The sequence below is a fragment of the Eurosta solidaginis genome, chromosome 5 (genome assembly GCF_040869045.1).
Source record: "Eurosta solidaginis isolate ZX-2024a chromosome 5, ASM4086904v1, whole genome shotgun sequence".
NCBI classification, from domain to species: domain Eukaryota; kingdom Metazoa; phylum Arthropoda; class Insecta; order Diptera; family Tephritidae; genus Eurosta; species Eurosta solidaginis.
This window is the reverse complement of record NC_090323.1, coordinates 219,021,795-219,038,908: the sequence shown is the minus strand read 5'-3', so window position 1 is coordinate 219,038,908 and position 17,114 is coordinate 219,021,795. Positions and strand designations below refer to the sequence as shown.

Here is a 17,114-nt window from a genome sequence, read left to right as displayed (position 1 = left end):
GGAACCCTCTTTCTCTAAAACCAACGATTTTGGGCCCATTTTATGTTCTTCCTAAATCTTAAATCAGGGCCCGTATCGTGCTTTAAGATCCGTGATAGAATTGAATTGCAACAGCACTTAAATGGTAAACTAGAATTTTTTTGATATTGTTTATTGATATTAGCATAACGCAATTTTTCGTTTAAATAAATAACGATAAAATAATTGGAGAACAAATTAAAACAAAAATATTGTAACGAATTTTGAGAAATTCCGATTATTTTGCACCTTCTGCTAACGTTCGAATAGCTGAACTGTCGAATAAATAACTCCAATATTCAGTATTGTAAAATGGTCTTTATTAGACTAATTTAGAGTAGTACTTCAAAATCACAATTATACTTCACTAGTAGCGAGTTTAAATCAAACTGATTACTGATTCCTCAACTTACGCTGCTTTTATGCTCTCAGTTATCTCGTTCGCGAATTTCTCCTAAGGTCTAGATATTTCACGAACATGGATTCTAGAACAGTTGTATCTCATGCTTGGTTATTTAGCTATATACATTTATATCTGTAATTTATGTGTTTCTTGTAGCCATATGCATGCCTATGTGTGAGTAACAACTTCTGCTCTTACGTGCTGGCTACATATACATATGTATGTATGTGAAATAATCTCTCAGCTGTAAGCTGCTGGTTATGTGTAGGGAATGTTCCTCATTGCCTTGTACATGTGTGGCTGCTTGCTTTAATGTGTACATGTACATAAGTGTGGGTGCTTGCTATTTTTCTTGTTGGGATTATTTGCTAACAACATAGTGATGCCAATATTCGCCACAATATTTTCATGTTTCTATATGAAAATACCGTCATTATGCAGCCTTGAGTTAAACTGGGCGATCTGAAAGGCCATAGACTGACCGTGTTTATAGTTTTCCCAGAAGTGTGTTCGACTGCCAAACTGAAAAATTCAACCAAAAATCACGAACTCTGCATGAACGGTGCTTTTGTCTTCACTGCAACAAAAGTACTTGGCGCTATACTACACCTACCAACTGTATGGCAGAAGATCTTGCCAGGAGGGTATATCTGCAAACTCTTTTAAATTCGATGTTAAAATGAACAATATAAATAGAAGGAATGTGCTTACGATCTTCGCACTTTAGAGACATGCAGGCTGGCATGGGGCCTATTTTTTGTGGAAATGAATCTGGTTAAGATTGGCATTCCATAATTAAAATTTATAGAAATTTTTTTAATTTCTATGCGTTCACGTCCTGCTCTTTTGCTCTAAATGTTATTTTTAGACAAAGGAATGCAACCAAAATAGATATTATACTGCTTCAGGTTGACGTTTTTACAGCTTTCTTATGTGTTGTGACCACGTTTCGTCCTTTTGCTATATGTGTAATTTCTATGAATCTCCTAACTTGATGACAATCTTTTGGGATTTGGCACAACATTGTAATTGCGATTTGGCCAACACTGTGCTCTAGCATTTTCCGTTTTTCGCTCCTTCGCGAGCTCAATATGTTGTTCTGTTGAGGTATTTTTTGAGCTCAGCCTGTTGTGTGAGCATTTCGGTATTGCAGTGTTTTGCCTTGACAAAGGGTCTAAAGCTACATGCTTTTAAATCCTTGATTAGCACGCTGTTTATCTCCCTAATCGTTCATTTTTCCAGATGTTCTCATAAACATTTATTTTGTACACCAGATCCTATGACATTTTGTCACGTCTGCTGCGATGACCTCCGAAGATATTTTGTGCTGACCTTTTCGTACAATTTGGGTCGTGCCCCACGAATTGGCTGAACAGGACCTGCATGCTTACGCCGACTATGAACGGCATCTGCAGGGTAGATAAGTTTTTAGTGAGAAGCTCTTCATAGCAGAAATACATTTGGAGAGTTTGCCAAATCACTACCGAGGGGCGACCCGCTTAGAAAGACTTTTTTAGATAGAGTTAAGAATTTTGAGAAATTCTGCTTATTTGCAACCTTCTTCTAACGTTCGAGTCGCTAAATTTTTGAATAAATAACTCCAATATTCAATAATGCAAAATGGTCTTTAATAGACTACTTTGAAAATACTTCACAATAACACATATACTTCGTATTGCGTGCTTAAATCAAAACTGATTACTGACTACTCAGCTTGCGCTGCTTTATACTCTCTGTTTTCTTGTCCGCATATTTCTCCAAATGTCTAGACGTTTCTCCTTCTGGAATCTCCTACTTGGTTACCAGCTATATGGGTGTGTATTTCTAGTTTATAGCCTCTCGCATATCTATACGCGTGTGTACATATGAGTACTACTTCGGCTGATTATTACATGGTTTTATGAGTATCTCTCCGTTGCCTTGTATGTATGTGTGTAGATGATGATTGATTTGTTTACGTACATACGAGTGGCTCTTAGTATCGGCTTAGATATGGTAGTATCGCTTAATGATGCTAATATTCGTCACAATATGTTTAATGGACGTAAAAAGTCAATATACAGCGCTAATAGGGCTTATATAGGTTATTGGCGACCACCTAGCAAATCAAATATCTTGAATAAAGCAACATTAAATATATAGAAAAAGGTGTTTTTAATAAGAGTAAGTTTTTCTAAGCCGGGTTGCCCCTTGGAGGTGGTTTGGCAAACAGTCTGAGTGTATTGAAAAACTTCACAGTGAAAATTCACCAGCCTTGTAGCTGCCGTTTGAAGCCGGCATAAATCACGTAGATACTGCCCGCCAATTTGTAGGAAAACCTAAAAAGGAGCGCGATTGGAAGAGAAGTTCGGCCTTAATCTTTTCGGAGGTTTATCGCGCAAAGTATTTATTACTATTTTTTAAGGGAAAAACTCTACCATAAGGTTCTAGGATATATGTTTTTTATACCTGTTTGGAACGTGATACGCCCTAATTTCCATATATACATTGCTGAATATTTGCACATTTTAACAAAGAAAAAATTTCAAAACATCAATAAGTACACATAGTATGCACTATATTTGATACACGTATGACATATGCATAATAAAACATACGAACACAAACAAACAACTGTAGAGCACATCATATCAACAAAAAAAAACCCTAAGCATTCATCCATTTTCGAATGCAAAATCACAAACAATACCACATACAACATCGTATGTAACTACGCTCATTCTTACATGCATATCATAAAATAGGTGCTGCAAGAGATGCTCGAACAAATTGACCGACAGCAGCGTAATAAATTGAAACTTGACAATCTGTCAATACCATCACCAGAACGTCATCGCCCATTGCGACATCAATTCTCTTCGGATAACATGAATGCACCGCCATTCAACATTCCCAATTTGCGTATCGATCAGCGTAAAACATCCAGTGCGGAGGATATGGCACGAAAGAATTCAGGAGGTATGTATAAAATATAGCACACGTATATATATACATACATAATTACATTCTTACATGACCACATACATAAACACGCTGCATAGCTGCACAAATCGCCATAAACGTACATACGTGAGTGGTTTTATTGTTATTTGTACCAAACAAAGTGATGTTGAATAATACTGTCCCTGCAAAAAATGCGATTAGTCTAGGATGAATCCGGATCAGTCGCAAAGGAGTATGCGCCCAATGCCAGTTTTGATCTCTTTGCATAAGTTGAACTGTTCCCTTTTGTTTGAGCATGTCCTATGAAGAGACTAATTGTACCCATTTATATCCCAAAAGGATCGAGAGGACCATCCCCTTTGTACCCATATAGGAACATAAGAAGACTAGTCCCTCTTCGATTCAATGAGAACTCAAATAGGGCCCAGTTTCATTTTTCATCAAGTCTATTTGGTGTACGTTGTTCCGCCTGCTTTTCAAAATAGAATAAAAAAGATTATTCGAAATTAAACCTATAATTTAGGCTCGGTATAGTGCTTCGCTTTTTTCTTAAATAATTCGATTCAATCACCTCTAATCTTTTTTATTTTACTCATTTCGTTGCAGTTTTTTTTTTTATATTTCTTAAAATGGGCTACTTAGATATCAAACTGAATAATCCCATCTGTACCCGAAAGGGACTAAAGGGGATCAATTATACCCCGATGAAGACAAAGGAGATAAATCGGGGACCAATCTCTTTAGGGATTAATCGCACGATTTTCCGCAGGGGTATGTCTATTATTTACATACTGACATATATACACGCATACTATTAAAGATTATTGTAGCCATACTGGTATGCAATATGCACTTAATAGACTGAATCCATACGAAATAAAAATGTAAAAGAGCGTCCATAGATTTGGAGATTATATTCAGCGAGTTTTGTAACAAAATTTATTTTTTTTCCTATTCCGAGCATTGTGTAATTCCCGAAAATGAGTGTAATTCCCTTCTTACCATGAACGTCCGATATGTGCCTTATTTCAAACAGCCTAAATAAGAGTCCGATCATATTCCTATTACGCTGTTAAACATCACATAATTTAGTTCGTATATGACTCTGTTCGGAGTCATTTATGCACATTATATAAGAAATTAGTATTAGCCAGTTCAGCGTATATTTTTGATGATATGCATTAAAGTTGGCATATCGTGAAGAATTGCTGAAAAGCAGGATATTTGGGGGGGAGAAAACGCTAACAGGTAGGGCATAATGACGTTAGCGCTAACTGAAAATATACGAAGGCTCGACACACCAACCGGATTAATTGCGAAGTCAGTTTGTCTTTGAATTCAAAGAAGTCCAAAATACTACATGAAAGAAAAAGTGTCCATACCAATTTTCAAAGAAAACAGTAAGAAACTTCATCACTATATTGAAATTACTAAGCAAAGTTTTTTTCAAAATTATATATGATAATCTGAGGCCAAGTTGCTGGGTATAACTCAGCAAACATTCGAAGTCGTAAAGGAATAGAAAGAGACTCTAAAATTGGAGCGCTTACGCTCTTTATGAGTTCATTTTGAACTTTTGCGGAGCCATTTATAAGCCTTAAAAGTCTCATACATATTGTAACGAATTTACGGAAATTCCGATTATTTGAAACCTTCTGTTAACGTTCAAATCGCTGAACTCTTGAATAAATAACTTCAATGTTCTGTATTGCAAATTGGTCATTATTAGTCTACTTTGGGAGTAGTACAATTATACTTCACAATTATACAGCGCGTGTTTAAATCAAACTGTGACGTTATTACTCAGCTTGCGCTGCTTTTGTGCTCTCGGTTTCCTCTTTCGCCCATTTCTCTTAAGGTCCCATAGCCATATGCGTGTGTATGGGTGAGTAACTACTTCGGCTGATGACTACATATTTGTGTGTGTGAGATATCTCTTCGTCGCCTTCTACGTAAACGTGGCTGCTTCATTGTCGTTGTGCATTTATTTAGTAGCAACTTAGTGATGCTGATATTCGTCACAATATATTGCCATTTTTGTTTTTGAATTACATCGTTTTGAAGTTTGGATAAGGATATAAAAAGATACAAAATAGGGAAGTATATTCGAAGCGTTTTTTTGGAGAAATAGTCTAAACCAATGGTTTGGATGAAATCCCTGCAATTAAAAGGGGCAGCATACATATGAACGATATGCCGAGGAGACAATACTGCTTTGAAAATCCACCAGAGAATGTCTTGAGTACTTACACTTCTGAGCAGCAACAATAAAATAAACCAAGTCCATATCAATGTGCAACAAAAGCAGGAAAAGTTCAAACCAATTATGTACATAAACAAATTTCTATTCAAATGAAAAATTTTCCATAATCAAATATAAAAATGTGTTCAAAGTTGCTTTGTCAACTATATATTCCTAGCAAACGGCTCATAATTGTCATATATATCACCTACTAACCCTGCAAAAAATCTTGCGATTATGCCCTAAAGAGATTGGTCTCCGATTGATCTCTTTTGTCTACATTTGGGCATAATTGATATCTATGTAGCCCACTTTAAGAAATATTAAAAAAAACAACAGCAACGAAGTAAAAAACAAGATTACAAGCGATTGAGTCGAATTATTTAAGAAAATGCGGAGCCTTATACCGAACCTAAATTACTAGGACTTAACGACTACGCTGAATTTAGGGTTGAATTTTCGAATAATATTTCTTATTCCATTTAGAAAAGCTGTTCCGCCCGCTCAAATAGATTTTGTGGCTTGGCAGACCCTTCGATTGTGTTTCTGTTATGAAAAATGCGCCTGGGCCCTATTTGAATCCTTATAGAGCCGAAAAGGGAATAGCCTTCTTATCTTCCCATATGGGTACAGAAGGGATTGGTCCTATCGATCCCTTTCTGGTATAAATGGGTAGTCTCTTCATAGAACATACTCAAACAAAAGTGAACAGTTCAACTCATACAAAGAGATCAAAACTGGCATTCTAGACTAATCGCATTTTTTGCAGGGTAAGTATCAAGGTACACCAGGGCGTATGATAAACAATTTAGAGTATTTTCCGCAGATATCGTATAATGTTATCAGAATAACCCTTCGCATATAAGATAACAAATTAATGCTTTAGACCAAAATAATGTAACTTCTGTTTTACGATATTCACAAAAAATAGAGACCCGCAACATGCACAGTAAAGCATATCGTTCACTCTAAATCTTTACGCATAGCAGCAATCCCCACAGACTCATTTTAAGAGGCAACAAAAAAGTTGGAACAGAGTTCATTTGAGAATCGATGTCCGATTATGGAGTTCAAATTTGATACTACTGTCTTGTTTTTTGCTCAATTTATATAGTACAGAGTTCTGTAAAGTAAAAATCCATATATGTAGTTTAGACGGGTCAAATTTTTTTTCCATCAGGATTATAGCGAAAACGTAATCTACAGATGATTCTAAAAAAATTGATGAAGACAGCATAGCTCAAAGTCCGATTCGAATCCCCCACTTTTGCAAAATAGATATTTTGCCATATGAATGTTTGGCCAAAAAATGTTCATAGCTTCTGATAGAATTATAGGAAAATATCATATTGGGCTTACGTAAAGGTATTTTACTTACAGAATCGGTATTAATATCTATAGTGGTAATGAATTTTAGTAGAAATAACTGGCTTAAGTTATGAGAAATTAGTCTAAAATGAACTTTTAACTACTATATTATCATTTTTAACAAATTTCGTATGGAATTTCTTTTTTTCTTTACAGCTAAAATAGTTTAGAATATTTCCAACAACTTTCGTTCAAGGTGTAGGTCTTGCAACCTTAGACTAACAAAGTTGCTTCTGTCATTAAAAAGAGAGGACTGTAGACTGATGACGGGTACTCTGACTGGACACTGTCTTCTGACGTCACATGCCTTTAAATTAGGCTTTGTCAGTGATAGCAGATGTAGGAAGTGCGGGCTGGAGGAGGAAACGATCGAGCACATTCTGTGCTCGTGCCCCGCGCTTTCCAGGCTAAGACTCCAGCTATTAGGAGTGATACAGCTGTCGGATCTAGAAGCAGCAAGAGGCTTAAATCCTAGGAAGCTTCTAGTATTTGCCAAGAGGACGGAGTTATTTTATAACATATGTCCTGGATTTTGATTGGGTTTTTCAGTCTGGTCGTTAAAACAAACTTCTGGGTACACTATTATTCAGTCTATGTGAGGTCCTCACGGACCGGCGAGTTCAACCTAACCTAACCTAACATTCGTTCAGACAGTTTTTCTTTTTTCGAGTGGGGGACTCGAAATCGGACTTAGATCTATGTTGATTTCAGCAATTTTTCTTAAAATCATCTGTGGATTACGTTTTTGCTATACTCCTGATGAAAAAAAATCCATCCATACAATTTGACCCGCTCTAATATCAGTCTTTCCAACATTACGGATGGTTTATCTTGGTATACTTTTTTGGTAGGCACTGGATCAGACAATTTCGTTTTGTTATAAACGACTTTCGTAAACATACCTCGAAACCAATTAAAAATAATTTCCGTAAGCGACTCGCAGCTGTTTTATAGCGACCTTAAGTGACTCTTTGAACGTAATTTGAGGGAGCGGTGGGTGGAAAGGGAACGCAAGGAAAAAATAAAAAAAAAGGGTGAACGGTGAAATGAGAGTTCAGCAATAAAAAAGGCATGCTACGGAAGTTTTAGCAGTTTGTTATCGATAGCAACCGGCATCGGACTAAGATCGAAGTGTTACGGGTGTATTATCCCTTTATATTCCACGAGCTATCGGGTCGTTATCCAATTTTTATCGGTATATTATTTGAAAGCTATCGACGAGGTATAGACGAGTTATCGATCTATTTGAAACTTATTATCGATAATAAGCGTTATGTGTGAATTATCTGCTTTTACCGATGATTTATCGAAAAATTATCGATTTTTTATCAAAATATTTGGATTTATAATTGTTATCGAATTAATATCAATTTGCTGTTGAAAAGTTATCGGTATAATCTGTAACTTCGTTTATCGACGCGTTAGCGGATTGTTATCCAATTTTTACCGGTATGTTATTCTAATGTTATCGACGAGGTATAGACGAGTTATCGACGTGTTATCGATTTATTCCAAACTGACTATAGAAAATAAGCGTTATAGATGAATTATATGTTTTTACCGATGATTTACCGAAAATTTTTAAATTTTTTTTAACGAGATATGTGACCCGGTCTATGAAAAGGTGGCTTATGACTCAAAAAAGAAATTGCGAGAAACAGCTGTTAAAGATAAACACTGCATTTCTTCAGTATCTTAGTAATGTTTCTTTTGCATTATGAACAGTCATGCCGAAAAGGCAATGCACAAACCAGTTTCTGACCGATATTTTGGCTCCATTGCCATCGAAAAAAATGCTATCAAAAAAATCTGAGGATGCTTCACCAGCCACCAATGTGGCATCGAAGGAACCAAAGGCTTCATCGTCTTTCATTTGTGCTCTTCTTTCTATACATTTTTAGTACACTTCTAAGCAAGTTAGGACTTTCTAGTTTTCACCACGTGAAAGAGCGTGTCAAAAACTATTGAAACCAGAAAAAAAGTGGAAAAATTTTCTTTGAGTCATAAGCCACCTTTTAATAGACTGGGTCACATATATGGATTTAAAATTGGAATGGATTTGTTTTCCAATTAATATGGATTTGCTGTCGAAAATTTATCGGTATAATATGTAAAAACCGTTATCGACGAGTTATCGGACTGTTATCGATGGGTTACGCGTAAGAAATTCGTTATCGGTATGTTACCGTCATCTTTTCGATGTAGTATGTACACATATACGAGCTATCAATTTGTTATCGAACTGTTAACATTTGTTGTTTGAATATGGGTTACGAAATTTTTATCAATATGATCGATGTATTATAAAAAGTTGCTTCTATTTAAAAAAAAAATTGATTTATTAACGACAGGTATCGATTTGTTATAGAAAAGTTATTGATTTGCTATCAGAGTGTTGCCGTTTTGCCCCCGACCTGTTGTCGGTTTGTTACCGAAGTGCTATGGGGGTTTGCTATCGAAGTGATATCGACTTGTTCGAATCCCAAGGCGGATCAATAATTCTTGTTATAGCTATTATTATAATCGTAACTAAGAATTGGTAACGACCGATATTGTAAACAAAACTTTTAGAACTACACAGCTACACACAAACAAGCATATACTTTTACATATAAATTCTTTTGCAGTAACCATATATGATATGTTGTTTTGAATATTTAAAATTTTTCCAGTTCGCTTATTTACAGGTTCAGGCATGTTGGGTGGCTGGTGGTTTGGTTGTTCACCCTCATCGCCTGATAGTAATTTTCTGCGCGTGGCTAATGCATTCCCAAATCGCCGACTATCAGATAACACTTTGATGACACCAAAAATACGTATAGCGCCATCATGCGCATCATCACCTGGTGGCACACCAGGCAGTGGACTGCCAACACGTCGACATTCGAGCATTGGACCGCAAGAAAGACGCGGTTCGACAATCAATCTGTCACCACCTACTGTAAGTGGCCGCACTCCTTCCAAACACCCACATTCGTACATCCCACTTACTATTCATTCATCTCTCCCTCCTATGTATGTATGTAGTATAGCGAGCGTGTGTATTGCAATTATATGCACGCCCATTGATTAATGTGTTTTTTGGTTTATTGATTTCGTCTTTGACTTTTTATTTTTTTTTTTTTTTCTTACTTTTGTTTCTTTTTCCTTTCATGTTCAATTCGTTGAAAACAAGCTTACAATTTTTTTTCGATTGTACATACATACATGAGTATAGACTACTTATGTGGGTGGGCTGGGGCTGCGTTGTGTTACTTTTGATGTGTAAAAATAAAGAATTAAAAAATATATATATTTTGTAGACAAATTTTATGCTCTTAATCAAATAAATTTGTAGTAGTACATACAGTATATATATCTATAAATATAAATAGCTACATAATTAGTAATTGCCCTTTAGTGAAGTAAAAATCTATGCAAAAAGTACTTAACTTTCGCATAAAAAATTATTTATTTTTTTCCAAATAATTTTAAAAACGTTTACTTTACTATGCAGCTTTTATGCATTTTTTTTTTTTTAAGTTAGTACTGCTTTTATATTTAAAATAAAATTTCATATATATATATGTATTTCATTACCGAGACAGGTTCATATTGCTTATAAATTTTTTTTGTTTTTAGATTAGAGCAAAATAAAAAAAAAATTTGCGCACGGCGATACACATGTTTCCGATTTTCACTTCTTCATCAGCTAGCATTTCAGGAGCTGAGTTTTGAACTCGAAATCTCCAATATTTATACTTGATGCTGGTGCTCCATCCACTTCGCCATATGAATGCCCGGCTGCACGCTTTGCAAATTATCTATAAGTATTGCCTTTTTTGTTGCTAGTTATTCGTTTTATACACAACTAGCATACCCAGCAGACGTTGCTCTACTCAAACTTCGGTCTATCTACATTACTTGTACGAAGTTTTAATATCTTACTCTCCATCCCCCTCTCTACCCCTTTTCCCTATCCTTTTATTCACTACTCTCTCTGAGTCTAACTCTAACTTTATCTCTTCTTTATCTCTCCTCTAACTTTATCTCTTTCTCAGTATCTTTCTCCCTCTCCGTCTTTTCCACGCCCCCAAAACTGTATCTCTTTCTCAGTTTCTTTTCCCTCTCCGTCTTTTCAACCCATCTAACTATGTCTATTGCTCTTCTTCCCAAATTTACTTTTTCTTCTTCATCCCATATTTCTATTTCCAGCCCCAATCCCTGTCAAAGCCCAGATCTAGTCCCAGTCCCAGATGATTGCAAGTATTTTTGATGCTGTTTCTTTAAAAAAATATTTCTAAAAACAAATTTAAGGGGTGTACTATCCTTTGGGGGTTTAAAAAATAGATAAGATACGATTCTCAAACCTACGCGAGGGAGCTCAACCCCCCTGACCAAACATCGCGTAAACGGGTTGAAAACTGGAAAATTTTACCTTCTTATTAAAGCTCTCAGCTCAGCAGCTTTCATTTGATAACCGTATTGTACATACATACTTAAAACATACCTGGGTCACATGACCCTAGTGTTTCTGATTTTAAAAATATAAGAACCAAAACATGTACATGTACATAGCACATGTGTAAGTTTGGTCAAGACCCCTCACAACATGGGCAAATAGGCTCCATTTGTATGCATATATGTAGATTGCTATACTAATCCAAATGTGGAATATTTTCAGGCGCGTTCAACAGAACTTAGTACCCATATTGCATGCAAAAGGAATAGCAACAAAAACGGTAATACTTCATTCATATTAATATGGCTGTGTGGATAGAAGCTTTCAGCCTCTACACCAGTATTAAGTTCAAGTGTTGAAGATATCGAGTTCAAAACTCAGCTTCTGAAAAGCTAGCTGTTGAAGAAATGAAATTTAGAGACATGTCCGAGTTAGCATCGCCGTGTAAAAATTTTGTAATTTTTGTCTAATATTCATATAAAATTTCAAGTTAACACAACATTTTTTATAAATACTGAAAATTGGAACTACTATTTTACTCATCTCCATACTATTTACTTAACATTTCATCATAACATAACAACTTGTCATTAATATGGTAAACTGGGTTTGAAACAAAAAATGGTAAAATGGGTTTGAAACAAAAAAATATTTTAAATGCCCAATGTCTACACTTCTCACTCACAACAGACGTATGGTTTTGGCGCACGCGGTAGCTCAGGATCGAGTTTGTCGGTACCCTCAACGTCGGTCTATGTTGTAAGTCTAAAAAACGTCTTAACAATTTTTTTTTTTTTTTGTCATTCGAATCTCACCTCAGGTCTCTTGTGCGAGTACATTGCGATGTTGGATATCATTCGCATTCTAAATATAATCTGTTACTTCTTACTAACTTACCAACATTGCTAACCTGATTCATCAATTTAATGTTTTTGTAATGAATGAAAATGCAGAACTCTCAGTTCACTAATGTAAGCTCGTACTCGCCTTCGCACGTTCGTCAAAAGTTTATAAAAAAAAATATTAAAACTTGTTATTTGTTCATCGTATGCGTTCATCTGTTATTACAAAAACAAAAAAATTCACTTAAATCGAAAATTATTTAACTTTTCTTAATAAAGCATGAGGTGGTTCTTGAAAATTGTTGCGTTTGTAAGCTGTACATAAAATACATATAAGAATTAAATTTGTAAAAAAAAAACTTTTATTTAAGCAGTAAATTTTTCTCACTGTAACCACTTCATGTTACATTATTGTTATTTTTTTTTTTTCTTTTCATAAATTTTGTTATATTAAGCATTGTGCTGTTATTTATTTGTTTCCAAATTGGACGAGAATATGCTTTAAATCATACTTGAAATTGTTATTCTTATTTGGTTTGTTTGATTTTGGATGATGTTGTATTTGTATATTTTCTAAGGATCAAATTTATTGGCTTGTTTGTTCAAATTTTAAGCTGGTATTTTTTTTAATTTAAAATTTCTCTTTGTTGAGAGAAAATCACATAAAATATTTATGTGTTCTATGCAGCATGGACATTATATTATAGAGCTTACGATTTCATCCCGAACACATACGAGAACTTCGAAACTCGTGAAATCGAGAACTTGGCTTCTCGCGGGATTCTCTATACTCGCCATTCTCGTAATGCTCACGAGCTTATCGGTATTCAGTTTAGTCGCTGCATTGCCAGTTTTATATGTAGCGCTTACTATTTCCTCTCGGACACATATGAGAACTTTGAGACTCGAGTAAACGAAAGCTCGACTTCTCTCGAAATTTGCGCTTGTGTTCGAGAAGAAATCGTAACCTCTACATATATGTATGTAATACTGATAATGCAGTGCTCAAAGTTATTGTCAAGAAGCTTGCGAGCATTACGACCTTTTTGAAATTCGAGAATCGCACGAGAAGAAAACATACGCCAATACTAAAATGGTTCCGAATCAATTGGGAAACGATTCCGAAATGGTAACATAGCGCTACCAAAGCTATTGCTAAATGTTTCCAGTATAATCCTAAAACTAAACGAAGCTATTCCCAAATTTTTCCAGAGATGTCTGAGGAAACAATACCAGAGAAAGGTGCTGTGATACCAAAGCGTTGTCTATTAATCCTAACAAAACTGTGCTAGTGCCTTCTACGCGAAGAAGAAAACTTCCATGTCTGAGCCATCCCTGGGTGTCACCAAATTTCGATTTTAAAAGGAAGCAAAACACCGAGGTGTTACACTGGACACAACTCTCACGTGCGGTGCTTTTTTAGGTGCTTCCTTAAACAAAGCAATAAGAGCTGTTTTCGCCTGCACTCGACTCTTCGGGGCTTTCTCCCAAAATGGTATACGTGACATTTAGTATTATTGTGAAGCCAATAGTCACCTACTCCTCCTTAGTTTGGTGGCCGAAGACCACGCATAGAACAGCAATAACAAAATTAAACAATCTGCATCGACTACTCTGTATTGGTATAACGCGTACGATGAAAACGTACTCTGCTGGCGTACTTAGTGCCTCAGTGGGAATACCTCCCTTCCCTATTTAATAGGGAAAGTGGCAATAGTACTTTCACTGGGTATCACTAGATATCACCTAAGTAAATTAAATCTATCCGATATACAAATCTGTCGCTTTTCTAAGCTGGAGGACGCCGGTTCACATTCTCTACGAATGCATCACTCTGGCAAGACAAGAATCCAGCACGACATGGAGTAAAAAGTCCGGAGAGATACCTAAATGCATTTAAAGCCTCCACATGTAGTAATAAGCTTAAAGGCCCAGCACACATCTTCGGAAACAGACAAAGAGTGCGGGAAAATCTAAACTCGATATATCTCTACATTGGCATTGGGGACATGAAAAAGAAGAGAAAATAGGGGAAATGGGAAATAGTAGAGGAAGTTGGAGGGAGTTGGAGGGAAGACAAAAAAGTAGAGAGAACAAGAGAAAGATAGAAAAAGAGAATAAAAGTAAGAATAAGAGTAATGGTTTGAGACATAGTAGTAAAAAGGGGTTAACAGGAAGATTAAGAATAAGGATTAGATTGGGAGTAATGGTGAGAAATAGAGTTTGTTAGGAAAGAGCTAGAAAGAGCCGGAAAGAGTTAGAAGAAAAGCGGAAAGATTTACGAAAGAATGAAAGGGATAAGAAAGTTGAATGAGCCAAATGAAAAAGAAGAGGGCAGGAAATGGAAGAGGAAGAGGGTTAGGCAGAGGAGAGGCAGGTGCTTAGAAAAAGAAAGTCGGAACAATGTATGTCGCATTTGATCATATGGCTGAAAGTATTTCATGTTTGTTTAAACGCTTCCAAGGACAACCAGAGCTGTTTAAAATTAAATTCTGATAAGCCCAAGTTTTTTTTTTTGCCATCAATTAAAGATATAAGCACTGATTAGTTAATGCATCGTTGCTGTAAAATCTCTGCTTCTATATATTTTTACACCAGTCACCTCTTTCTGCTCAATGAGCCTACCTCAACGCTCGATTTACATAGAAAAGTATTGGGTCTTGGGACCGTATACCCTCAATCCCAGATACACATTCGCAACTTCATGATATTGTTCCAGATCGTTAGTCATCTCATAGACGTGTGGGGTATATTTCCCTATTCTTTAGTTGTGGACAATGTGATACTCTAAAGATTCAGCCATTCAGTTCCGTTGACTGAAACTTTGCTATTTCCTCTTAGGAAAGGGGAATAAACTCTCCCACAAAATGAAATACAAACCGCAGACGTTATTTTCTGCACGCTACTTCATATTTTAGAAAGGCATTAATGTAGAACTTTCTTATGATACTAAAAAATCAGCATTGCAGATAAATCAGGAAGCAACACTTAGAATTATGGGCGCAAGTTTTGTCAAATGCGACTTCATTTTGTTTTATTGACTTCACCTCTCTGGCTTAATTGCGTCACGGGCAGCTATTTCATTATTGTGTAAATTACAAAGAGGTTGGATGACGGGATTTTTAAAGTCAATATCGTGATCTCACCCTGCATCTTTTTCTAATACCGGCTGAAGATAGCCGACCGGATGCGCTGCCATATTGAACATCCTGTCAAATTTCTGCCAAAATACCAAAAAGTAACCATCTTGCGATTACCGTCAGGTAGTTGAGGTATAAGATATCGCACTTGTTTTGTACACAATGTATTTAATTTTTAATTTGTATTTTATTCATTTCTTAAAAGTCTAGAAGTATGGGATATAAGTACTAGAGCTGGATTCGATTCGATTTTTCGGAGAATCGAGTTTTTCGATTCGATTCTCAAAAAATCGATTTGATCGATTAAATCAAGCTAAAAATAGTTGATTGCTGCTCAATTGTTTACCAAACTTGTACCGCTAAAAAAGCTCGCCCGTTTCTTTCTCGTTTCGTTGACTGAGGCTCTTTGGCAACATCAAGGAGTACCACAGGGTTTTTCACTTGTTCCTCCCATCGGAGTGAGATACCTAAATATCATGTATTTTTTCCCAGATATTCCAATTTTGTTCGCAGACATTTCTTCAGTTAGTTTGCCTTCTCTGCAAAACCTAGAAATCACAAAGAGAACAACTTTTGGCTATAACCCTCTATTCATCTCTCATCATAACTGCAATATCGAGAGTCGATGGCATGGCCCTTTTCAAGAGAAAAGTCATGCCGATGAATTATGGTCATCTCCGTCGAACCAGCCGATGGGTCTTGTTACGGGAATTCATGAAAAGTTTCGGCACAGCAAGTGTTCCTATCGGCAGCGGTATTTGGAAACAGATGAAGCGGAACACCTCCGCCAAGAAGACTTGATTTCCCTTGGTGCTCGCAATTGGTGTCAATTATATTGAAGCCGGGATAGCTGGGCTGTCTGCAATGCCAAAATCTCCTAGGTGGCAAAGCGTCAATTATTGGTGATGATACAATTTCTTCATATATCTCCTTTAACTCAGAGCCACCATCATAATGGCGTATAGTCATAGTTCAGGGTTTTTAAAAAAAGTCGAGCTTTTTGAAAATTTAAACACTATTTTATTTGGTCTGTGAATAAGCGCCAATAAAGCTAAATTTATAACAAATTACAAAAAATATATTGTCTGCACGTTTTTATCAACAAATATGAAATAGGTACTTTTGCTGAAAGATGATCAAAACTTCGAAGACTAAAAAAATCGAACTATTCTAAAAAGAAAATCGATTCTTCATTACTTAAAAAAAGATCGATTGAATCGATTAAAACTCGAATCGAAATCCAGCTCTAGGATATACCTTATAATCTTTCAGTATTCAGCGTCGCAGAAGCTGGTGCGTTTTTTTTTTATATATATACGATCATGGTCCAATGGCTGTCTCATCTCTACAGAAACAACGTAGCTTTGTTTAAGCGGGAGTCATTGGTGCCGTATGTTGTATCGCTGTAGTCGTATCCCTAGCGTAATCAGCTGTTTATCGTTGCGACGGTAAACCAAAAACCAATTAGTTGGCTACGATACGGTTACGACCTTAGCGGCACCAATAATCGATTGCATTGATTCCCATATGGTTGGTTGAATCAGATGTTATAAGGTTACCGATACCGTTACCGATAAAGCACCAATGTCTGCAGGTTTAGATTGTAAAAATCTATGTGTTGGTATTGGGCGAATCGAATGCGGATAAAACATAGAACTTTGCAATTCTTGTGTGTTGTGGGAAAATAATGCGCTAAATTAGATGCATTTACTAAAAA

At 36.0% G+C, this 17,114-nt stretch overlaps 1 protein-coding gene across 11 annotated transcripts in view; it reads left to right on the top strand.

Moving 5' to 3' along the window:
• Positions 1-17,114, top strand: part of bma (SCY1-like protein bma) — a 385,396-nt gene that overhangs the window by 329,950 nt on the left and 38,332 nt on the right. For 8 of the 11 annotated variants that reach the window (XM_067788410.1, XM_067788411.1, XM_067788414.1 and 5 more), the window contains 3 exons: positions 3,166-3,379; positions 9,647-9,915; positions 12,106-12,174. In XM_067788410.1, the coding sequence (XP_067644511.1) occupies positions 3,166-3,379; positions 9,647-9,915; positions 12,106-12,174 (552 nt within the window). The remainder of the gene's footprint in view (positions 1-3,165; positions 3,380-9,646; positions 9,916-12,105; positions 12,175-17,114) is intronic. The other 3 variants (XM_067788407.1, XM_067788405.1, XM_067788409.1) reach the window with 2 other exon arrangements.